The following is a 24,587-nucleotide window of genomic DNA, read 5'->3' on the forward strand; positions in this document are numbered from 1 at the left end:
CTTTTCCACAACTTCTAACACCCTGACTTTCAGTGTGTAAGGATTGTCATGTCCGGCTGCACATCATGCAGTGCGATATCACAATCAACATTCTAAGTGCAGATGACATTTTTATGTTCTGCAAGTTGATCCTACCTACCTGAAGTGTCCAAAGAGCACCTCTATGTGACTACTACTAAGACCGAGTAACCGGGTCATGATTTCTGGAAAGAGACATTGCTGTTAAGTTTTAAAGTGTATTTTTGTGGTGCTCAAAGCACCACAAACTGAGTGCCATCTAGTTCCATTATATTGGAGAGAAGGTAGACATCTCTATGGCCCATATCTCCAACACTCAAAGCCTCACGCCGAAACAATCTTGATTGATAAATAGCTCTACAGGTAAGAGGATAAACTGTATTTTTGATTTTGGCTGTGAACTGTCCCCTTAAGCAATAAAATGCACTCTTGGTCATTTTAACACACTGCTGCTTCAGTCTCACTTGGTCTGGTATGCCCAGTAGCTCATGGTAGCTACTGTTGGCTAATTTTAGCTAACTTTTTATAAATACTGCATAACTCTTCTTGTGCTCCTGTTACACTTCATTTAAACATTAACCATTATTATAATTGTTGCTTCTGACTTAATTCAACACTGTTCCACAAAAGTTACATTATTAGGCTTTAAAAGGGTCGATTCAACCACATTACAAGACAACACATTTTCTCAGTTACCTTTAGTGGTCAATAGCCATGCAGATAGTTTAGGTTGTGTGTGTCCATGTTTTGAGATATCTGTCTTTGAGATGTGTACCTCCACCCCAGTATAGTAATGCATGTAGTGTTCACAACATTGAAAAACTACAAAGCTCGACCAACAAATGTTAATATTATTTTATCTCAGATATGTTGGTACTGATACATATCTCTATCAGTATCAGTAATTAGCAAGAATTAGCACAGGAATCGGTCACTACTCTTAATATGTGACTGATACCTTATGAAAATTTAATATAATAAAGACTCACTATTTCTTTTATATCTTTTAAACAGTTACATTTAAAACCCCTTCATAGTAGGTGTATAGATAGTTTATAGATAGAATGTTATGCCAGCGACCTCCAGAAAACAATAATTGTAGCACATGGCCTCTCTCGGCTTCCATAGAAATCTACAGATCTCTACATGTTGATCTAAATTTGGTACAAATAGGAAACATATTACCAATTGATAACATAGTGGGCATAGTTGAGACTAACTTTCCAAAGAATTTTAACATTCAAGCATGTTCAAGTAAAAAGTATTTTATGGTTGAGGGGGGCAGACTGTGACATCATTATCTACATACAAAGCATAAAATGAATGTGTAACCTTGAAATGTATTCCTTATTTCCATGAACAGGGACAACCAGACATTTGCTGCCACACGTCCGTCTGCTGTGCTGCTGGAACAGCTGGCAGTGTGTGTAGCCAAAGGGGAGCCTGTTCTCCTGGTTGGAGAGACAGGAACTGGAAAGACTTCCACCGTACAGCACCTGGCCAGAGTCACAGGTGAGCTCAGGAGCACAACTTGACTGTGGCTCAGCAGGTAGAGTAAGTGGTCCACCACCTGCAAGACTGGCTTCTCCTGTTCACATGCTGAAGTGTCCTGAACATCAAAGTTCTCCTGATATATATATATATATATATTGTGTTTGTGATAAAAAGCATTACACAAATGAATACATATGATTTGTCATCTTTCCTGATTCAAATATTCACTGCTGTGTGTTCAATCCAGGTCACAGGTTGCGGGTTGTGAACATGAACCAGCAGAGTGACACCGCAGACCTGCTCGGAGGGTAAGTGACGCACAAATTGTACTTTAAAGGAATACTGTTTGTTAATATTGCCAGCAAAAATGAAATTGGAAGCCAACCCCACATTCACTCTCAATTTGGAACCAGCTTTGTCTGCTTGGTGTCCTGCCTTACTATATCTGCTTTTTTTTTTTTTTTTGCACTGTTACTAAATTTTTTTTGTGGCTTCCTCTTGAATACGTGCTTCTTACACTCTGGCATCTGACTGCTACCTGTTTCTGGCCTCACCTGTGTACTGTACTTTTTTTTAGGAAAACCCTACATAGCATACTTTTAATAACATAAACATAACATTTTCTATCACTCCTAAATTTGATATTTATATCAAATACCATCTGTCATTTCAATGGATAAAAACTCTTTGTTCTGCAACAGCTTAATCCTTTTACAAAAGGACAAATCTACCAAAATGGCATCACATTCAAACAAAGGTTTAAAAAATATGTAGACAAACAGTCAAGAGAATTATTCAAGCAATCCACTGATTACATCCTTTCAAGCCAGGGTCTGTGGTTGTGGTGAGTGTTTTTTCCTTGCCCCACTGTAGAGTTTAGCAACCAGTTATAGCCAGGAGAAACATGTAACACTGCATGCACTGTATCTAATCCTTCCAATAGTGTTGTCAAAAATATCAGTTTATCTATACATATTAATTTTGAATATTTGAAACGGTGTCAGTATTGATACACCAGTACTAGCCACATCTGCATTAGACCTTATCTCTCATAAATGGGTAATGTATGCAGGCCCCTCAGTTTTACACTACTCTTTCATTGTTTACTTATTTGCCATTTTCTGTCAGGTGACAAAAATAGATCTGTTAGATTTGTTAGATCTTAAGAATATACACAATTTTTGGCTGAAAAACCCTGAGGGGCAAATTCACTAAGAATAAATTGCAGTTGCTGATAGCACTGTGAATTGTGCATCACATGCAACTGCCACTGTATCTGCCCCGTCTTAAGGTCTGATTCTCATAAGATATTATGCTACTAATATAACAACACAAACATGCTCAGTTTTATATAGGCACCATTAATTTTACTGTTACTACGTGTGGCTATTTATGCTGATCTTCGTGAATTCGACTGTTTATCTGTGCAAATAGCACAGGAGCACAGAAACGCTATTTGTTTGGCAGAAAAATTAGGGGTGCATTTCGCCCTTTGCAGGTACTTTGAGAATAACACAGTTTGTTTTTGTTTTACTCATGCAGGTTTAGTGTCCACAAAACCCATGCAGTCCTTTTGTGAATTTGCCAGTTAATCTAAACATAACTGTGTGTGTACGTTGCAGACCCTGGTCACGTCTCCTGTGTCCAAACACCAGTCGCCTTCATAATATACATCTCCCAACTCCAGCATTTTCCAGATTACAGAATAGTGGTTCTGTGTCACTGCTGGTGGATGGCAGAAGTTTAGTTTCAGAGCAAAACTCCAGTGAAAAATTTTATGTTTGATGCAGGTACAAGCCAGTAGACCACAAGCAGATCTTACTCCCTTTGCGGGAAGCCTTTGAGGACCTGTTCTCTCAGACATACTCGAGGAAGCAGAACCTGACCTTCCTGGGTCATGTGCAGACCTGCTTCAGGGGGAAGCGCTGGCAGGATCTGCTGAAACTCATGGACCATGTATGCAAGTCTGCTCTCACCAAGGAACTGCAGGAGAAATCAAATGGTAGTGTACAAGAAAGAATAAAATGATATTGGTTATTATACTAGCTTCTGTAGAACAATAAAAGACTGATATTCTTTGTGTGTTTGTGCAGCTGCGTTGCTGCAGGAGCGGTGGGAGGCGCTGGCTGCCAAGCTGAACCAGACCCAGCAGCAGATCCGAGCCTGTGAGGCGGCCATGGTCTTCGCTTTTGTGGAGGTAACGACCTAAAAATACATTTGACGATTTTCAACCAGCTTTCTATCAAAACAGTGTGGGTAGTATTCGTAAATGAACTGTGGTAAACGCCCCTTCGTCTAACCAATGCAATGATATCCCTCCTCTCTTCTTGGTGAAACTCCGCCAGATGGCATGAATGACACCGAACGGGTCCTCTGGCGAAGTTTCACTGGCTCTCCTGGGCTGTATTTTCGTATTGCCCGCAACCCATGTCGCCATAGCTGACGATAAGAGTACAGAAACAGATCAAGAGACAGATAGTTTTTTACAGCCTCGTCCTATGGAAAGTCAGTTCTTCCAGCACTAAAGTACTTCTTTAATGACTAAGGTGCATACAACATAACCATGCCAAAAAGTGAATGTACAGGGATGTACAGCATTGGTGAAGCAGCCCTGACCTCTTTGTGCTCCTCTGTAGGGAACATTAGCCCAGGCAGTAAAGAAGGGCCACTGGATCCTGCTGGATGAGATCAACCTGGCAGCAGCTGAGACCCTGGAGTGTTTGAGTGGACTGCTGGAGGGCAGCGCTGGCTCTCTGGTACTGCTTGACCGTGGAGACAATGGTGAGGACTGCTGTGACCCACAGTGTTGGGTTTTAACAGCATTTTATTCAGTCTTAATCCAGTATCAAGTCTGTATTTACTTATCAAATCCATATCAGAACCCCTTATGGAATACATGTAGATTCAGGTTTGTAGTCAGAGTTAAAAATAATTTAAATTCATAGATCATTTTAGTTGAGCTCTGTACTTTTTGTTGGTAAAACACTGTTTGTAGTTGCAGTCTAAATAATGCTCACAGCTTGTAGCTAAACCCCAAATTAAGATGAGCAGCAGAAGTCATGAACTGTTGATTAAATACAGGCCTGACACAGAAATAACAGGTGTAGCTTCTTATTTTTCAGGAGTTACTACTAACCAAATACTACAAGTCCTGATTCAGAATTATTAAGATGAAGAGCTTATAATATTGATATGATGTAAATGAAAGTTCAACAGGGAGATAAGACTGATATGACAGAGCTAGATTGCTCCATCATGTCAGTCTTGTGCCAAACACACACCATCCATTTGTGATTGTGTAGCAGTGCTGTTTCCTACCCATGAATGATTTTTCGAAGTGCACAGATGCTGGCTGTCAGAACACATTAACCTGGCAACAGCGCCGTTCTTTTTGGCAAGTTAATTGCTCACTTGCTCCCTTTTCAAAACATACTCAAGTCCAGTTGTTAAGCTTTTATTAGTTATTAGTCAGTCATTAACTATGTAGTTCTGCTAAACTTACTACTTCGCAAACTTTTTGACCATGTGACATTAAAAAGATCTCACCTATAGGCCTAGATTTGTGTCATTGTCATTTCAGTGAAATGTATTTTGCCATTTTGCATTGTTTCCTTCTTTATATTCCTGGGATTGTTGCTAATCTTGTTATGTTTTCTGATCACAGAGCCACTGGTCCGCCACCCAGACTTCCGGCTCTTTGCCTGCATGAACCCAGCTACTGATGTGGGGAAGAGAAACCTGCCTCTTGGCCTCAGGAACAGGTGAGAGTGTGCAGAGGCAGAGGCAAAGGCAAAGTAAAACTCTTCTTGCTAGACTGAGCTATTATTTTACAGTTTAAGATGTTAAAGAAATACCTAAACACAGCGTTGTTACATTTTTCCCTTTATTAGTTACATCCAAGACAAAATTTAATTCTGAAATGGTTAGAATAATAAATTGTACTTATCAGGGGATAATGTCATCATCAGCAGTGATTGCCATAGTTGTTGCTTCCACAGTCATATGGTGATATGGTGCCACATGTTTTGTAAACCTGCAGTTGTGTGTGTTTGTGTTTGTCTCCAGGTTTACTGAGCTGTATGTGGAGGAGCTGGAGAATGAGGGCGACCTGCGGATTCTGGTTTCAGACTACCTCAAGTTCCTGAATCCACAAAGAAGTGTCATCAATGGCATCATAGGGTTAGTCTTTACATAATCTTACAGCAGGGCAAATCAAGTTACCACTGTTATACCAGCTGCTGCTTCCAGCAACCATTGCTCCAGAGGTCTTTTGTTAGACTGTATTAGGAGAACATGATAATGGTCCTTTGTCTGACAACCTCGGTCCAGCTGCTTTAATATGCACCTTAATTCCAAACCATATACATAGGGTCCCTGCTCTATCTCTCTTTCAGCTAAGAGGGCCTGGAAAATGTTCCCTGGTATAGGTTTTTGGGGACGCTTAGATAATTAATTAAAATAGCACATGCCAATCCTCTTCTTACCAACCCTGCTCAAACCTCAACCTCACTCCCTCCTCGCTCTTCAGTAGACTCAAGCTGATTTATTCCTTAATTGTGTTTGTGTGCAGTTTTTACCTGGCAGTCCGAAAGGAGGCCAACTCACATCTGGTGGATGGGACAGGCCACAGACCCCACTACAGCCTGCGTACTCTATGCAGGGCACTGAAGTACGTGGCCGCAAACCCCTGTCTCAGCGTGCAGCGATCACTCTACGAGGTAGGAGGCAGGACTGAAATCATCTCTTAAATGTGTCAGTCAATTCACTAAAATCCAAAAAGGAAAAATAATTTTTTCATTTACTCGCAGTGATGTGAGACATGCCAGCAGTTTTGGCTCAGTGACACTTTTTGTGTTAGCTCGGGGTTGATATTTGTGGATGCTGAAGGAAGTCCAGATCATTTCAGTGTTTTGGAGTTTGTAGTTTGCATCCCCATCACCTGCATGTATTCCATGTTGACAGTCTCTCTGATTGATGGTTGCAGGGTTTCTGTCTGAGCTTTCTGACTCAGCTGGACAGAAGTTCCCACCCTCTGGTACAGAAACTGGTGTGTCAGCACATCCTGACAGGAAATGCCAAGTGTCTCAAACAAGTAAGACGCTCTAAGAACTACTTCCTTCCTTTTAAATTTTTTCATGGTAAATTTTGAATGTGTGCCAATGGATGTGTAGATATTCTGCATTTAAACTTAAAACACACCTGACTGTAAAATACAGCAGTTAGTGGATGTTTCGCCAAATGCCATGTCTGTACTCAAGGTGGCTGAGTAAAAAAGGGAGATGAGCAGCAGGTAGGCTGGCGTTTTATAGCGTTTGGTTACTACCTCCTGATTGGGCGGCGACTCCCCTCGACGGGGTTAACCAATAGCAAAGACTGTTAGACGTCACAGCATGGAACCAGTAACAATAAGTGCAAATTCTCAAGTAGCTTACTGTATTTACCTCAGCTGCAGAGAGATGCTGACTCTGTGCGTTTCTTTTGCCTATATTAAGCTGCAGTTCAGACCAAAGATGTGCAGCAAGACAAAACCATTTTACGCTGCAGTGGTGTGAACTGGCCACTCACAGCTCAACTCAAGCTGCTAATGGTGTCACCTGTGACTCAGCTTGACAAGTTGCCACTGGCTGGTTTTAGAATGTAAAACACATCATCTGTTTCAACAGCCACTCAGCTTGTAGTGAGGTTCACTGGTCAAGTTAGTTACAATCTTTCAGCAGACTGACTTGGCAGAGTTTTGGCTGGAGGAAAGAGAGGATCGCCTCCTCAATTTGTTTGAGTCGTGTCTGTGTGGATCAAGCTTTAACATTTACAAGGATGACATGACTGTTGTTCATGATGCTGAATTTATTGTCACATGCCTGTCACAGGTATTAACACTGTTTTTTACCTGGCCTTTATTAGCAACCCAACTGTATTTGTTTGTGCTATTATTATAGACCTTATTTACTTGACTAAAGGGTTAAAAAGAAACCTGTTACTGTTTAGGGTTTGTCTGGCACAGGTTTTTGGATTCCTTAGAAACAGCACTTCAGTACCACGGAAACTTTTAGATAAATAGCTGCATTTTAAATGTTGCTGTGTTTGTACACTAGAATATTTTTGGACAATTGAAAAAGCCTTTTGTTATGTTTCCTGCAGCCCATCCCGGCGCCCTCAGGCCGGCCCTGTGTGGAAGTGGAGGGCTACTGGGTGTCCCAGGGGGAGATGGAGCCAGCTCTGGACCCCAGCTACATTCTCACCCCATCAGTCAAACTCAACCTCCGCGACCTCGCCAGAGTGGTATCTGCAGGGTAGGAAAACTGTCCCCAGCCCCCCCACTACGATTTCCCCTCAAATCAATTGATTCATCTCCAAATGTCCAGATGTTTATTTTGTCAGAGTTAACTCTGGCCCTTTAGGAAAGATTGCATCAGGACAAAATGTGGTTGGACTGAATTCCCCTGCAGTCAGTGATGTGCCGGGCAGGAAGTGATCAGCTTTTATGCCCCCATGTGGCTTTTGTTAAGGACAGCTGAACTCCTAACCAAATACTGGTGAAGGTTTTTGGAGCATAACTAAGTAGGGTTGGGCGACATGCTGAAAATGTCTAACTGGCCACCATCATCCCCATTCTCCACCTCAACAACTAGTTTCAGCTGGGAGATGTGTTGTTTGATGTGTTCTTTGGAGGCAGGTCATTAAAAATATAAAAATTAAATTACAAAAACTGCCCCAAAAAACAACTGCTGGGAAACCAACAAGAAAACAGGCTCTGCAAAATCAGGCTGCATATGCACCAACCTCAAAAAACACAAAAGATCTTAATCTAGATCTACATCTTAAGGTTGGCATATTTCATACTGAAAGATACGATAGCATTTTTGTTGAAAAGCCTGGCTTTTAGGATTTGTTTTCACTAAAAAAGAATGTTTACTAAAAAAAAGATGTGTAAGCATATTTTAATGATTATCTTAACAACACTCCTTGTGTTCACAACAACACTCCTTTTGGCCAGGATAAATAACTTGAAATTTTTATATTGTTCCATGGCTACCTGCGATATACTCAGCCAAACACTGATAGCCAATATATTCATTCAGTCACCCAACCCTATTACTGAGGTCCAACATTAATGCTGGGTGAGAAGGCCTAGCTCACAGTTGGTGTTCCTGTTCATCCCAAAGGTGTTAAATGGGAGCTGACAAAATAGTATTGCATGGTGCAGCACTAATGGGTCCAAATCATGCAAAGTAGTCTGAGATCACATGTACACAAAAGTATGTTGACATGCCATATACTGCACTAAATTTACATACACATGTTGTAGTCTGTTACTCAGCAGAGGAGCATGAAAAGCATTAGTCAAAATGACTGATCTGAAACCTGAAGAAAACTTCAGTCAAAAACAAAAATTTCTTCAGTTAAAGCTTCATAGCTTGATTGTGTTGTTAATATGCGGTGTTAATGTAACAATATTGATAGTGCAGATTCAAGGCATGAATTATTTACTCATTATATGTAATCATCTTGTCATAAACAGTAAGGGGAAAAATGTGGAATGTTGACACAGCCATTGCCTGTCATGTATGAACACAATAAACGATGGGTGTTCTGTTTTAATATTGTCAACAATGGCTGCTGTATGACTCAGCTGTCCCTCCTCACCACTCAACAGCCCTTTAGGTTTATTTTGGCACAACATCACTCTACATTAAGTTCATGACAAGTTTGCCCTTCCATCACTCTCTCCTTCTTAATGTTTTGGCCTCACAGGACTCACCCGGTGCTGATCCAGGGTGAGACGTCTGTGGGGAAGACCAGCTTGATCCGCTGGCTGGCTGCAGCCACGGGGAACCAGTGTGTGAGAATCAACAACCATGAGCACACTGACATCCAGGAGTACATCGGCTGCTACTCATCAGACGACAGGGGCAAGCTGGTGTTCAAAGAGGGTACGAATACTCTCGCTAACCCTTCTTGAAAAACAATGAGGTTCCCATTTATTAGGCCATTGTACAGTATCTGAAATGTCTACGTCTCAGTGAAATGTGATTTAGGTCAAATCAAAGCAGCATCCAGAGTAACAACCAGAATATTTAAACTGATGAAGAAAAACTTTTTTTTAATCCCTGGCACAGCAACAAAGCTTAGAAATTAAATTTTTGATCATTATTTAGAAAAAACTGTTTGATTGAACTCGTAGCCACCCCTTCAGAGTAGAGCTTAGATCGGGCCCAAAAAATCCAGCCCGACCCCACCTGAGCCCATGCATTTTCTGTCCAAGCCCGGCCCGGCCCGTCCCTTTAACTGTTATTATGAGTCTGAGCCCGGTTTAAACCCAACATTTTTTTTAAGGATACGAACGTGGACATTGAAGGCTGACTCTCGTCTTGTTGAGGTCCCCGTCTTTTTGCTGTCATATACCAGCATCGTGCTGCACTTGGTACACTTGACGAAGCCGACACACGTCATCGTTGACAACTCACATGTGCGCGGCCAGTGGCGCCATGAAGGGGGCCCCCCCCAGGTGTGATAAGTAGTTGGTTCCATAGCCTAGGTCTATTATGAGGAACCGGATCGGGTTCGGGTTTGGGCAGAGAATCTAAGCTCTACTTAATGTCACTTGCTTGTCTGTCTGCTGCAGGCGTTCTGATAGACGCCATGAGGAAAGGCTACTGGATCATCCTGGATGAGCTTAACCTCGCCCCCACAGATGTCCTGGAGGCTCTCAACAGACTACTCGACGACAACAGGGAGCTCTTTGTGGCTGAGACACAGGAAGTCATCAAGGCTCACCCCAGATTCTTGCTGTTTGCTACCCAGAATCCCCCTGGTCTCTATGGCGGTAGAAAGGTATACAGTTCATTGAGTCTGAGAGAGATTTTTCTGATGGCATGGTTGCAGCGAGGTTACCTTCAGATTAAGAAGGTAGGAAAACGAATGCACCTATTTAGATAAAATTCATCCATCAACTTTAGGTAATGTGTGTTTTTGTATTTGTTGAAAGCATTTTTTAGTGAAAGGGGAAATAACATAGGTATGAGGGGTTACAGTGGGATTTGTCACGCCCACCCCATTAACTTCAGTAGAAGTGGCACCAAAGTCTGGCTCCAATCCAAAATTCAAATGCTGTCACTGATGCAATGCCCCTTCCTTCTTTTATAGTTTCCTTGCATAGAACGAGGAAAGGTCTCTGGCTAAACAAAAATTGAACATAATAAGCTTCATAAAGGTTATGGTAATGTTGTCTTGAGCTGCATTTGATCTATTATCTAGGCGAAACTGATAAACATACTCCAATACTACCTGTCAAACTAAATGTAAAAACAAGTTGAGTAATCTTTACCGACTGATCTCCAGGTGCTCTCCAGGGCTTTCAGGAACCGTTTTGTGGAGCTGCACTTTGATGAGCTGCCCAGTGGAGAGCTGGAGACCATCCTCCACCAGAGGTGCAGCCTGCCTCCATCCTACTGCACCAAGCTGGTCAAGGTCATGCAAGACCTTCAGGTAACTGTAATGTTGTATGTTGTTGTAGAACTTTCTGTGTATCCTGCATATCTCTTAGTATTACCCACTTGTTTTGGGTGAGCCTAACTTCCTGTGTGTATTGTGTTTTCCCACCATCAGTCCTTGCGCAGGGGATCTTCTGTATTTGCGGGGAAACACGGCTTCATCACCCTTAGAGATCTCTTCCGCTGGGCAGATCGCTACAGGCTGGAGGAGCAGACAGACGCCTCTCAGGACTGGCAGCAGCATTTGGCTGATGATGGTGAGGCTCAACAGATGTGTCTGTTAAGTCACCAAGTGACACCTGTGTTGCATAAAAAACTTAAGATAACGCCATGGTTGTCTTCATCAGGGTACATGCTGCTGGCAGGCCGTGTGAGGAAGCCAGAGGAAGAGGCCACCATCCTATCCATCCTGGAGAAGCACTTCAAGAGGACGGTGAACCCTGAAAACCTGTTTTCTCAGAAACAGGTCACCAGCCAGTTCAGTGAGTGGAACATAATAATGCTTGACTACCACATACTGATCCAGGGTCACCTCACTCTGCCGCATTGCATTGCAATAACAGCTCGAGTTGATGTCCTGGAATACTCTAAGTTTGGTGAAATAATGCAGGGTTTTTTTAAAGTCACAGCACCGATGATAGCTGTGGCTGGAACCATTTTGTTTTCGAGTTGTTCTTCCATTCGCCTCAAGGGAATTTCTCCAAATTTGGCACAAACGTACAAGGATGAACTGATTAGATTTTGGTGGTCAAGACCACTAAGACCTTGTCTGTCTTATTCTGGTGAATGCAATATCTTAAAAACATCTTCTTGGAATATATTTGAATTTGGCGCAATTGTCCACTTGGATTTAATAATGAACTTATTATATTTTGGTGGTCAAAGGTCAAGGTCACTGTGACCTCAAAAAACACAAATGTCTAATAGGATAAAACAATCTTGTGATGACACTGTATATCCAAAAGGTCGAAGGTCAGCTCCACTGTAACATCATAATGTTCAGCACTTTTCTAGTGGTGAAAAGGGAGCTTAGCCAGAAAGCGAAGCTCTCAATTTACCGGTCGATCTATGTTCCAACCCTCACCTATGGTCACGAGCTTTGGGTAGTGACCGAAAGAACGAGATCGCAAGTACAAGCGGCCGAAATGAGTTTCCTCCGCAGGGTGGCTGGGCTCAGCCTTAGAGATAGGGTGAGGAGCTCGGGCATCCGGGAGGGACTCGGAGTAGAGCCGCTGCTCCTACACATCAAGAGGAGCCAGTTGAGGTGGTTCGGGCATCTGGTAAGGATGCCTCCCGGACGCCTGTTTCGGGCATGTCCAACCGGGAGGAGATCTCGGGGCCGCCCCAGGACACGCTGGAGGGATTACATCGCCCAGCTGGCCTGGGAATGCCTCAGGGTTCCCTCGGAAGAGCTGATGGAGGTGGCTGGGGAGAGGACTGTCTGGGTTTCTTTGCTGAGGCTGCTGCCCCCGCGACCTGGACCCGGATAAGCGGAGGACGATGAGACGAGAGACGAGAGACTTTTCTAGCCTTTATTCAGCACCCTATCTTAGGAACAGAAAGGGAGACATTTGGTTAGATACTGAATTGGTGACACTGATCTTGGGTGTCCACCTCGAAACTGTGCTGATTGTTCGATCTTCTGTGCTGCTGTATTGAAGACGTGTGTGAGGCATCCACATTTTAGAATATGTAGTTTCTTTGCAGCAATTTCCATATTTGAAGCATTGTCTGCTGTCATTGCTGCATATTAGTCTGGTTAGACATGGATGTAAACTGCAACTGCAACGTGACTGGTTTGTAAGGCGCTAATTCTATTTTTTTCTGAATTAACTGTTGTAGTTTTCACATCCAAAGTGGCTCTACTGAGTTATTTTAATCGGGGCAAAATATCTACCTCATAGTTTTAAATTGAGGGAGCGATGACTAATGATAGAGATGACCATATGGCGTTCACAACATGCACAGCACATTGCAGAATCAACATTTGAACGCATTATCATGTTATCTTGATACTCTGATTGGCAGGTCCCTTCATCGACAGCATCGCTGGAGTCCCAGAAGAGTTTCGCCATGTGGTGTGGACACACGGCATGAGAAGACTAGCTGTGCTGGTAGGAAGGGCGCTTCGATTTGGGGAGTCTGTCCTGCTTGTAGGAGACACTGGGTAAGATTCAAATCTGCCAGACAGATCATTCTGTCTTTAAGATTAGAGGAAAATGGACAAGGTGATTCTGACGGCTTCGTCTCACAGACGTTTAGACTTTTGAACTCTTGAGCTCATCACTTGACACCGTCACTTCACGATAAGGGTGCGTGCACATGCTGAATTTGTTGCGCCCTGCTACGGCACACAAGCTTTTCTAAGTGCCTGTTTGTCAGGGCACGAGAGCTGCGCACTGAGATAAACAAAGTTCAACTTTTGGAACATTGATGAGGGACAACCATTCACAGCTGGTAGATATCTTCCCTTTCTTCTGCAAAGATCAGTCTATGATAATATGGAAGACTTGTTGATCATTTTAGTACAGTGATACAGTACCAACAGATTTACACCTGTACCATGGACAAGGTTTTAGGACTCATAGAAACTTGAAAAACAACACCTGGAAGATCAGCTCTGAACTTGGGATTTCTGGAAAAAGGCTATGATGCAGTGCTTCTGTGCCGATCAGAGGTGGCACAAGAGTGGCACCCAACCTCATATTTTTCAGGTAGTCAAAGACACAGCATGTGTTCCAGCCCATATTATGTCATTTTATAAATGTATAAATTCTGTCATTACTTGACTTACTGTGTTAAGTGTGTCTTAAGTGTTGACACCTCTGTATTCATTTGTATATCACTGTGTTTGTCTTTAGTTTATTCATTTGCAGTTACTGTCTACCATAACATTCAAATTGATTGATTATTTTATTTATATAACATTTTATAACTTTTTTACATTTTGACTTGAACTATTTTATGTCTTAGATTCTTCTTTTTCTTTTACTTTAGTTATTTTCTCCTCTTTTCATACAAACATGTAATTAGCATTGTTGGAGGGAGCCTGAGATTCAAGATTTTCATTGCCAACAACCACTGTAATTGTTGTGCATATGATAATAAAGAACTTAAAAACTTAAATAACATGAAACCTAAAGCCAAGAAAGCAGCATTGCTGCAGGGATGGCAATAATGGTTGGCCCACCTCTTTTGTCCAGACTTAAATATCCGGACAACTATCTGACAGATTTAGGTCATATTTTGTATATTTGTACATGCATGGTTCTTACATGAGGATTTGTTAGAACTATGATCACTGACTGACCTTTCCCCTAGCACCTCCATGAAGTCATACCAAATGACCAAATACCTGTGAATCCAAAAACCTTCCCAGCAGCCTCGGCTGTAATTTTTTGCACATCAGCAAATGTTGTCATGCTTATATGCTAAACCTGAACATAGTTAATATTTTTACATTAGCATTGTGATTGTTAGCATGTAAATATACTGATCTAAGTATTTAACTTAGGTTTCACCTGGACAACCTGCAGCATGTGCTGTTATTGAATCATGCTAAGCTTTTTTTCCTGCTTTCTCACCAGCTGTGGGAAAACTACAATCTGCCAGCTGTTTGCTGCTTTGACCGGACAGAAGTTTTTCTCTGTCAACTGTCACCTCCACATGGAGACATCTGACTTTCTGGGAGGCCTGCGACCCGTCAGACACACACATCAGGTACTAATGAGAAATTGTAAAAACTGTAGGCAAAAGAGAAAGTTAGAGGGGCAGAGTGTAACCCACAGTTGTTGTTTTTTTAAGTGAGCAAGATGCATAACTAAATCAAAGATGACATCAGCCATCCTGTTATTCCTGAAACGTATTTTCATGTTAGTGAAAAAAATAATGTCAGTTTTGTATAGATAAATCATTTATTGCATTGCATTACATTTTGATTTCCACTTGCATTTTTGTCTCACCACTTGCTCAGAAAAACAAGAGTATTATGCATGTATCATGTATGTATACTCTCTATCTGGTAGCAGTAGCAATGTCACCCAAACACCCTTGCTGTGTGTGTGTGTGTGTGTGTGTGTGTGTGTGTGTGTGTGTGTGTGTAGACTGATGGTGAGGACAGCAGGCTGTTTCAGTGGCATGATGGTCCCTTGGTGCTGGCCATGAAGGAGGGAGGAGTGTTTCTCATGGATGAGATCTCCCTTGCAGATGACTCAGTGCTGGAGAGACTCAACAGGTACACACTCATAGACACACATTTTTTGGCACATTGGCATATGAGAAAATCCCAACAGAATTAACATTTCATAACCGTATTAAAATATTTAAGTGCATATGTAAGGCTTTCTCAGGACACAGGGATTTTTTTTAACTTTCTCTCTACCCCGGACTGCATTTCCAACCACAAAATACACGTATTGGATGCTAATGTTCTAACCTTTACTTAAACAGGTCATCTCCTCTTGATCAAGATCCCTTTTGAAACACACACAGTCACACTGCTCTGAGAGAGTCATGCTCTGCTGAACAGTACTTTAGATTTAGAGCAGAGGTGTGTTATACAGCTTTAGTAGAAGACATTTATAAACAGAAGTGATAGTGTGTAGTTGTTTTCTTGTAGCTAGTGAGGACTAGGGTTGGGAATCTGTCTGTGATAGACGATTCGATACGTATCTAGATACACGGGTTACGATATGATTCAAAAACGATATATTTTTAATACAGAACGATTCGATACAGTGTAGGAACGATACGATTCGATACAGTGTAGGAACGTTACGATTCGATACGATTTGATACGATTCTATGGTTAACATTTATTGATGTAGACATTAATCATATATTATAAAATAAAGAAGCCAATTCTATAAAAGTGACATTCTTACAGTATTTTCAGATTTGTAGAAGACCACATTCCCAAGCATTGTTGCTGTATGGCACTGGCAAAAATAAAATAAAAAGACAAACAACAACAAAATCACACATTGTCTGTGTTTTTGTATGTATCTTATATGGACTTGAGTCTGGAATAAAGTTTATCATAACGCTGTACAATATAAACATAAAGCAGAATAAAATAGTAACATGCAATGTAGGGGCAGAATCTGACATCTCCTGTTATTAGTTGATATCATGGACTGTGATGACTAGCAGCTTATCACTGACAGCATGTCAGACTATTTCTCTGTGTTTGCTACACTCTGTGTTTGTTATTTATAAAAAGATAAATCACTTTTCTATAATATATCAATGATATTTCAATGGAATAAATTACTTATTGACTTATTCATACTTCAAAAACAGCATCAATAAGTGATTAACATAGCGGGGGATCAAAATAAAATAAATAAATAAAATCAAAATCAACCAGCCGCCCTCCTCCCCTGTCAAGTGAAGAACAGTCCCTAAAGTGCGGTGAGGTTTGTGGAAATGTGAACGGCTCGTTTCTCCTCTGACACGTCACATACCTGTGTGCTGGTGCTGCCACAGCTCGGCTGTGCAGGTATTTTTGGGCAGTCATGACACCGATGAAGACTTCTTGGACCTGGAGCCGGGCTTCTCGGTCGCCGCCGCGGAGCACTATGGCCTCTGTATTTGACAGGAACCCGTTCAACCCACAACCGGCAGGATTCACCTTTAGTTTCTGCTGCGGCTTGGCTGCTCCCTGGTTTATCCAACCAGCATTAGCTTCTGTTCCTCAGCTCCACCGGTCAAGCTGGCGCTGATGTTTACATCCATTATCGTTGTCAGTAATGCCTGCTACGGAGCATGCCACCGGCTCTCGCATTGTTTTAGAGATGCAAACTGTTAAAGCCAGTCAACCGATTGCTAGTCTCGCGATACCCGATCCATGACTCTACAATCGATTCATCTAAGGATTCATGGCTGATTCGTATCAATTGAGGAGGCTGCTACCGACGCAGCCGTATCTCTCGCTTGTCAAACTGGATATCCAGTCGTATCGGTTAATCGTTCCCAACCCCACTGAGGACCAGTCTACAGTTTGATATATTACGCAGTGGGATATTTCTCTCCTGTGATGAAACACAAGGCACAGGGTTGTGTTAAGTTAGAGCAAGCAGGATGGGAATAAGGAATATGTTCACAGTCATTCATCTCAGACGTGATGGTCGATTGGCCCTCATAAAAAAAACCTGCTTCAGTCTAGTAAAAGAAACACATTTGTGAGCCAGTTGTTCAGAATGAGGTTTATAAGTCAGAGAGCTGTCTACCCAAAATCCCAGATATTTACAAATTCACTGAGTATCATTATGTGTATGTGTGACAGGAAGATGAAGTATGAGTTCTTGAGATTAAAACACACTTTGTCTTGTCGGTATTCAGAACAAGTTTGAGGTTCTGCAGAGATGTCTGAAATCTTGATACAGGTTGAGGTGGAGAAGAGCCATATGTATATAAGATAGTATCATCTGCATAAAAGTGGATATTATAAGTCTTGTGCTAGAGTAAAAGTGTCGTTAAATTTAAGCACGGAACCTTGAGGATTCCTCTTTGTTATTAAAAGGGAGATTTATATGAGGCCATCAATACAGATTACCTGTGTTCATCTGTCAGACAAATATGCATATGTTAACATTTTGTCCACAGAAATATGCATTTTCTTCAACTTGACATTTCATGCCACAAAACAAACCTTCTCTGCCCTTTTTTAAGTTTTTAGTGCACATCTTGATGAAAGTTACTAAGACATATCTGCAAAGGATTGCACTTTTACAACACTTGATGTATTTTGAGCCACAAAATCCAACATAAACATGACAAGTTGCTCTTTTTACAACCACGTACAGGTGAATAACAGTGTGTTGTGTTTTTGTCAGTGTTCTAGAGACAGAGAAGTCCCTTGTTCTGGCAGAGAAGGGCAGCGGGGACAATGACGACGTGGAGCTGATCAGAGCAGCTGCAGGATTCCGTCTGGTTGCCACCATGAATCCTGGAGGAGACTTTGGCAAGAAGGAGGTAGATTAATAAAGAGGACGTTTCCTCTGTGTTGTCGGTGCATCTTACTGTATGTTCACACCAACAGCAACCGGAGCTTCCAAAACGGCGGAAGTCATTCATTTTCAATGAGAGCCTGGCGACTCGGGCGACTTGGGCGACCTGGTCGTCAGCCGCACGCTTTGGGCGACCAAAGTGATCGGAGCGGTCCAGAGGGGAGTTAAAACTTGTTTAACTTTATGGTAATGAGCTCTGACGCGGTTCGGTGGCAACCATCAGAATGCTAACGTGCTTCGATGAAGCGGGTCCCAGAGAACAAGGCATGTAATATTGGTTCCTACAGCACACTTGTTCCAACAATGGATATCGAGAAGTTGATTACTTGCGTTCGCGCCCACTCAGTCCTTTATAATGTGTCGCTGTTCGGTTACAGAGACCAAAATAAAAAGTCCTGGTTTTGGTTAAAATGTATAGATTTCTGTCAGACGGGACTTTCTTGGAGGAAGCCTACAAGAAAAAGTCCCATGTGCACAAGTGACCAAAGTCTGACTTGATGACTTTTTCAAAAAGACTGTGTTGTATTTATTTGTAACCCGTAATGTGCTTTTTAAAATGTATGAATGTGTTTGAAGAGTCACCAACCAGAACTGTGTGTAGGTAGAGTCTGACTTTTGTGCTTGTGTGTGTTTGGACAGCTCTCGCCTGCCCTCAGGAACCGTTTCACAGAGATCTGGTGTCCTCAGAGCAACAGCCGCAGTGACCTGGTTCAGATCATCCAGCACAACCTGCGCTCAGGCCTGTCGCTCGATGGTAAACTAGCTCAGAGATTAATGCTGGAAAACATTTTAGTGACAGTTGTTCAGTTATATGTCCTGATTAAAACTTACACTTTAAACTTAAAACAAACTGATTTTTTCATGTTACACAATAAATCTATTTTGTTTGGTTGCTGGGCAGATTGGGTACACTGTTTTGAGACACTTTGACCCCTGGTAACTTGCACATAACCAGTATTACATAATCGTTACATGATGATTATTGATACTTTAGAGTCATAATTATTTCATGTAAAAATAACTGATAAGCTGTAAGTACTTTAAGTAAAACTCTAATAAAGTGACATGGTTTGTTTGGTCTCAAACGCAGGAGGCGATATCGCAGAGCTGATGCTTGACTTCATCGAGTGGCTGACCCAGCAGGACTTCGGCCGCCGCTGCATCCTGAGCGTCAGAGACATCCTGTCTTGGGTTAACTTCCTCAATGCTGTTTGCGAGCGTGACGAAGATGGCTTCATGACCATGGGAGCCCTGGAAGATGAAGAAGAAGCAGAGTGGGACCTCAGACTGGACACTGTCACCGCCTTTATCCACGCTGCATGTCTGGTCTACATAGACGGCATTGGCTCAGGTAAGCTGACGGCTTCTCTCAAGTTCACTAAGAATTTGTCTCCTTAAGGAGATGTTTAAGTAATGTGATCTGAGCCTCCCTTTTCTTGCAGGAACCACAGTGTCCTGTGCAGACAGTGCACTCCTGGCACGCAGGCTGTGCTTGGGCTACCTGCAACAGCGTCTGAGCAAGATGACCGAGTTGGATCAGGAAATGCTGGACGCCCTGAGAGTCTATGACAGCAGCCTGCCGCGGGAACCCCAGTGGGGCGAAGACTTCTTTGGCATTGACCCTTTCTACATTGCTTTAGGTATGAACCTCACTGATTTCTAACAGATTTACAAGATGGTGAGTTCATATCCTATATAATCTACTTCTCGTGTTTTTGTTCAAATGCTTTATTTGATCCAATTCCTTTCATGGAGCTGCATCCTCTGCTGTATGCCCAGCCACATTTGCCTTTAAAATGTTTTCACAATTTTAATGAAATATGCAAAACTCAGTGTTGCAAACCTCTGAGTTTTTTTTGACACAGAGGGACTAAACTGTTCTTTGAGACTTCATTGTCAAAAAACAGTAACAGTTTTTTTTATCACTGTACTTGTTTTTTCATGATAATAATTCTCCAACATATGTTTAATATGGTGCACCAACCTTCGGTGGGATCCAGATAAATCTTGCCAAATTTCCAACACCATTTTCCTTTTATGTCCTTCAATATGGTGGCATGATCAACACATTTTTGAATATTTATTCATAATATTTCAGCTACAAGTATGATTTTATTGCAGATCACAATAACAAACACTCATAATAAGTCAATTGTGGTGAATTTCCATTTATGGGATAATCATGAATATTGTGTCCAGCAGCACAGTACTGTGAAAGAGACTCTGCAAAGATAGGCTACATATACACCACTGTCAAAAAAAAGCAAAGAATGTTAATCACTGGCATATTTCATATCAAAACATATGATACCATTTCAAGTAGTTGAAAAGCCTGGCTTTTTAAAATTGTTTATTTTTCACTCCAAAAGATGTGTGTCCCATCTGTGATGCAATAAAAAAGTTAAAGGAGCTATATGTAAAAAAGCTAAAGCAAATAGTCGTAAAATCATCCTAATATGTCACAGAGACTAAGGAATAATGCTAATATAACATACTGATCTCACCGACAACAATAGTACAGCCAGAATATTTGCATTTAAAAAAATTTTTTACTGTCCGCAAATTATGTTTATGTTTTGAATTTGTGTTTTGGCCTGTTGCGCCACCCACCGCTATCTACCAGTCACACAGTCAGTAGAGTCTCAGCATCAGCTACAGTTACGACTGAGCTACAGCAGCGCGGCAAGCAGCATTAGCAGTGTCCTGGTACATAGCATTAGCAGCCGGCTTAACAAACCTGTTGTTAAATCATTTGTCATATTTAGCAATGCTCTTGGCTTCCCTGTCACCCCAAGTTAGTGCCCATTTGGTTCTGAGTTGCGTTGGCCCCTTGGGTCCCACTATACCTGCTTGCATGTCCTGCTCAATAAATTAATAGTTAAACATTTTGGTAAAAATACTTGTGTTCTTGCAAAGAGTTAAATGAGAAGATCAATATCAATCTCATGTCTGTGTATTAGGTAACTTGTGGTATGCTTTAAAAAAAGTTTTTCAGCCCAGTATCCGAGCATGTTGATATCAAAAAGTGAAACTATATTAAAAGAAAAATAAAGCCCTGGTTATTGCAAACTTCTCCATTCAAATGGGTCAGTCCTCTCTATGTCCACCCAGGGCCTCAGACTGAGAGCCGTAACCTGTCCGACTACGCCATGAAAGCGGGCACTACGGCGGTGAATGCCCAGAGGCTTCTGCGGGCACTAAAGCTGCAGCGCCCTGTGCTGCTGGAAGGCTCACCTGGCGTTGGGAAGACCAGTCTGGTGGCAGCACTGGCAAAAGCTTCTGGGAACCATCTGGTCAGAATCAACCTGTCAGAGCAAACGGTGAGCCTTTTATGTGAATAATGCTTTATATGAATGTGCTCCTGATTGAATTTAAAACAGTACCTGGCTATGATGCTGATGGTGTGTACTCTTGGCAGGATGTGACTGATTTGTTTGGAACAGATCTCCCTGTGGAGGGAGGAAAGGGAGGAGAGTTTGCATGGCGCGATGGCCCCCTGTTGGCTGCTTTGAAGGCAGGCCACTGGGTGGTTTTGGACGAGGTAAGGACCACCTTTCAGACACTTTACAGTTATGTACACCAGCTTTTGTGGCTTGAAGCTTGTTTTGGTTGCAGACCTCCTTTAAACAAATTGTAATTAGATGATGTTGGTATAATCTGTGACATTAAACAGACTTGCCATGTTTCTGGTGTTGACAGTTGAACCTGGCCTCTCAGTCGGTGTTGGAGGGTCTGAACGCCTGCTTTGATCACAGAGCAGAGATCTATATTCCTGAACTGGGGATGAGCTTCCAGGTTCAGCAGGAGAAGACAAAGATCTTTGGCTGCCAGAACCCCTTCACTCAAGGTGGCGGGCGTAAGGGACTGCCCAAATCCTTCCTCAACAGATTCACTCAGGTAAGAGAGAGTGGAGATGATTATACAGTCTTTTATATACTTTATGTTTTTTAATATTTTTTCACAAAAAATATGTTTTTGGCCATAACTCAAGAATTCTTAAGCTAATTATGACAAAACTTAACACAAATGTCTAATAGGATAAAGTAATGACATGATGACATTTTATATCCAAAAGGTCAAAGGTCAATTCAATGTGACAACATAATGTTGTGCATAAAACACTTTTTGGCCATTACTCAACATCATATCTCAGAAACAGAAGGGGAAATATTTGGTCAGATACTTAATTGGTCATACTAAGCTGTCGAATTAAGCACGGAGCCGACACTGTAACACTGAAGAAATATTATCATATTTTTGGAAAAATGAGACGGTGATTCCAAAGAGGAGCTACCAGAGGGGTCTACATGTGTTTGAAGGATATATTCAGGATGTCAAACTCACTCAGCAGCAAAAGCAGGTTAAAAAAGATAGTTAGAGGCTAAAGCCGAACTATAGGCTACAGATCACAGTGTAAAAGTGAACCACCACAACACTGGTGATCACCACAGAAGACAATGACTATAAAGGGAAACTTTGCCAATATTCAACCAGCTGTGTGGCATCGCAGTGTGTGCAGATGAACAGCATTTGGCTTCGGCCCCATGCCACTAAGTGTATTCCAAAGAAGCAAGTAACCCTTAAGTAAGGGTCAATGCAATTTTGAGTTTGTGGTCTGATCTTCAGGATGATTGCAAAGCCTGTTGTGGTCTATGTTTTGTACAACTGTGAAAAAATGGATGAGAAATTCAAGTCAAATGTTCACAATGGCTGACAGACAACCCCAGGGTTTTTAAATGACTCTGAATATCATATCACAAGTGCAAAACCTTGAGCCCATAGACTGTGTCACAGTGGTTTCTCTTTTGCACCATTGCTACTGTCGACCTCCCCGACTCCCTGAAAAGAGAACTGAAAAGAGAAAACACTAGAATCTTGTCACTGAGCAAAGTAATTACTTTCATGTAATCTGACTCTCTCCTGTGTACTCAGGTGTTTGTGGACCAGCTCACGAGCAAAGACATGGAGTTCATAGGAGACTCAATTTTCTCCAGTATTGATAAGGAAATCATTGCTAAAATGGTGGAATTCAGTAACCGGGTAAGTTTCTCTTTCTTCACTCTTGTATGACTGCTGAATGAGAACCTGACTCTGCTGCGCCAAATAAAGATACAACCTGTTAGCAAGTCTAGCATTAGGCAGTGCTTCACATGTTCAGTGAGTCGAAAGACATTTAAAAGTTTTTTTTCTGCCTCCAACAGCTTGTCCAGGAGGTGTGTGTGGAGCGGCAGTGGGGTCAGAAAGGAAGTCCCTGGGAGTTCAACCTGCGGGACATGTTCCGCTGGTGTCAGCTGATGCAGGCTGACCAGTCCCCAGGATTTTTCAACCCAGGCCAACATGTAGCCCTGGTGTACGCTGACAGGATGAGAACGGAGGCTGACAAGGCTCAGGTATACTGTGTTCACCAACTTTGCTTTTACTTGAGGGTCCACAAGAAACTTTATCAGTATGTCAATGAATGAAATCAATTAAAGTTGAATCAGTCTGTTAAAGTTTAATTAGGTTTTCAAGGAATCATATTCAAAGGATTGATGTCTGTTGTACTGTAAGTAAGTGTAACTTAGTTTTTTCAACTTGGACCCTAGTTTCCCACGTTTTTTGTGTTTAAGTGACTAAAAGGAACAACATTTATTTAAATTGATTCAGTATTGAGCAAGACCACTGCAGCCAGCAGCAGCAAAACAGGCTGCAATGTAACCACTCTGTTAATTTACATCCACTAATAGTGCTTGGTTTTGTCTCTGACAGGCTCAGATTGTTATTCCAAATGTCAGACAGTTCATGGGAAGGATCCCTACAGAAATGGACCTTTTTGTTAAAGGATAAGATTGTATTTGTTAAACTAGAAACAGCCCCAGAATCACAGTTGCCAAAGCCACCAGACATTTAAAGAAACACTAATTTTACCATTGTAAATCATTCAGAGTCAAAAGAAGCAAACTAAAACCCACAAAACCATCTTAGTTCAAACAATCAGCAACAATCAGTTCGAACAGCTTGTGTGGATATCCTTGAAGGACAGAGTTGTACAACAATAAGTCAGCTCAGTACCTAATATTTATAATAACAGAGTCTCAGAGTGTCTCAAAAACTGCCTCTGTTGGGGAGGGCAAATGCATGTCCAACACTCCTGAGCCTGTGTTGCTGAATTGTGCTCGCTGAGGAATAAGTTACCCTTGTATATAAAAAAATTGAAAACAAAGACCACAGTTAGAAGACTAGCAAGGCGCTATACAAGTTCAGTCCATTTACCATTTATGCAACCACTCATTAGTGGACTCACACAAAGAGAAAAAATGACGGCCCTTTTGTGGTGTTCTTGCTATTATGTGCCTGTATTTGTGCACATATTGAACGTATAAAATACTCTCACTTGTCTGCATTCAATGGCCAGCCTCAGTTTTCTTTAGGATGTTACATACCTGTTTGGAAAGCCTTTTTTCTGCTGTTCAGTCTGTGAACCCCCTCTTGTCCCCACACAGGTTCTGTCCGTATTCAGGAAAGTGTTTGGGGAGGACTTTGAGCCTTACAGCGGCTCCAGACAGTTTCACATTACTCCACTCAACCTACAGGT

At 41.8% G+C, this 24,587-nt stretch overlaps 1 protein-coding gene across 1 annotated transcript in view; it reads left to right on the forward strand.

The window, feature by feature from the left end:
• mdn1 (midasin AAA ATPase 1) overlaps positions 1-24,587 on the forward strand; it is an 80,156-nt gene that overhangs the window by 17,585 nt on the left and 37,984 nt on the right. Inside the window, exons 14-41 of the mRNA XM_033647974.2 lie at positions 1,382-1,530; positions 1,760-1,820; positions 3,303-3,514; positions 3,606-3,709; positions 4,149-4,293; positions 5,177-5,273; positions 5,578-5,691; positions 6,083-6,230; positions 6,497-6,604; positions 7,651-7,802; positions 9,265-9,443; positions 10,136-10,344; positions 10,852-10,998; positions 11,119-11,260; positions 11,351-11,485; positions 13,032-13,170; positions 14,591-14,723; positions 15,107-15,237; positions 17,840-17,978; positions 18,653-18,767; positions 19,104-19,364; positions 19,456-19,653; positions 21,125-21,333; positions 21,432-21,554; positions 21,713-21,910; positions 22,946-23,053; positions 23,215-23,403; positions 24,496-24,585. Coding sequence (XP_033503865.2) covers positions 1,382-1,530; positions 1,760-1,820; positions 3,303-3,514; positions 3,606-3,709; positions 4,149-4,293; positions 5,177-5,273; positions 5,578-5,691; positions 6,083-6,230; positions 6,497-6,604; positions 7,651-7,802; positions 9,265-9,443; positions 10,136-10,344; positions 10,852-10,998; positions 11,119-11,260; positions 11,351-11,485; positions 13,032-13,170; positions 14,591-14,723; positions 15,107-15,237; positions 17,840-17,978; positions 18,653-18,767; positions 19,104-19,364; positions 19,456-19,653; positions 21,125-21,333; positions 21,432-21,554; positions 21,713-21,910; positions 22,946-23,053; positions 23,215-23,403; positions 24,496-24,585 — 4,135 coding nt within the window. The remainder of the gene's footprint in view (positions 1-1,381; positions 1,531-1,759; positions 1,821-3,302; positions 3,515-3,605; positions 3,710-4,148; positions 4,294-5,176; positions 5,274-5,577; positions 5,692-6,082; positions 6,231-6,496; positions 6,605-7,650; positions 7,803-9,264; positions 9,444-10,135; positions 10,345-10,851; positions 10,999-11,118; positions 11,261-11,350; positions 11,486-13,031; positions 13,171-14,590; positions 14,724-15,106; positions 15,238-17,839; positions 17,979-18,652; positions 18,768-19,103; positions 19,365-19,455; positions 19,654-21,124; positions 21,334-21,431; positions 21,555-21,712; positions 21,911-22,945; positions 23,054-23,214; positions 23,404-24,495; positions 24,586-24,587) is intronic.

Source organism: Epinephelus lanceolatus, chromosome 13 (genome assembly GCF_041903045.1).
Source record: "Epinephelus lanceolatus isolate andai-2023 chromosome 13, ASM4190304v1, whole genome shotgun sequence".
Classification (NCBI taxonomy): domain Eukaryota; kingdom Metazoa; phylum Chordata; class Actinopteri; order Perciformes; family Serranidae; genus Epinephelus; species Epinephelus lanceolatus.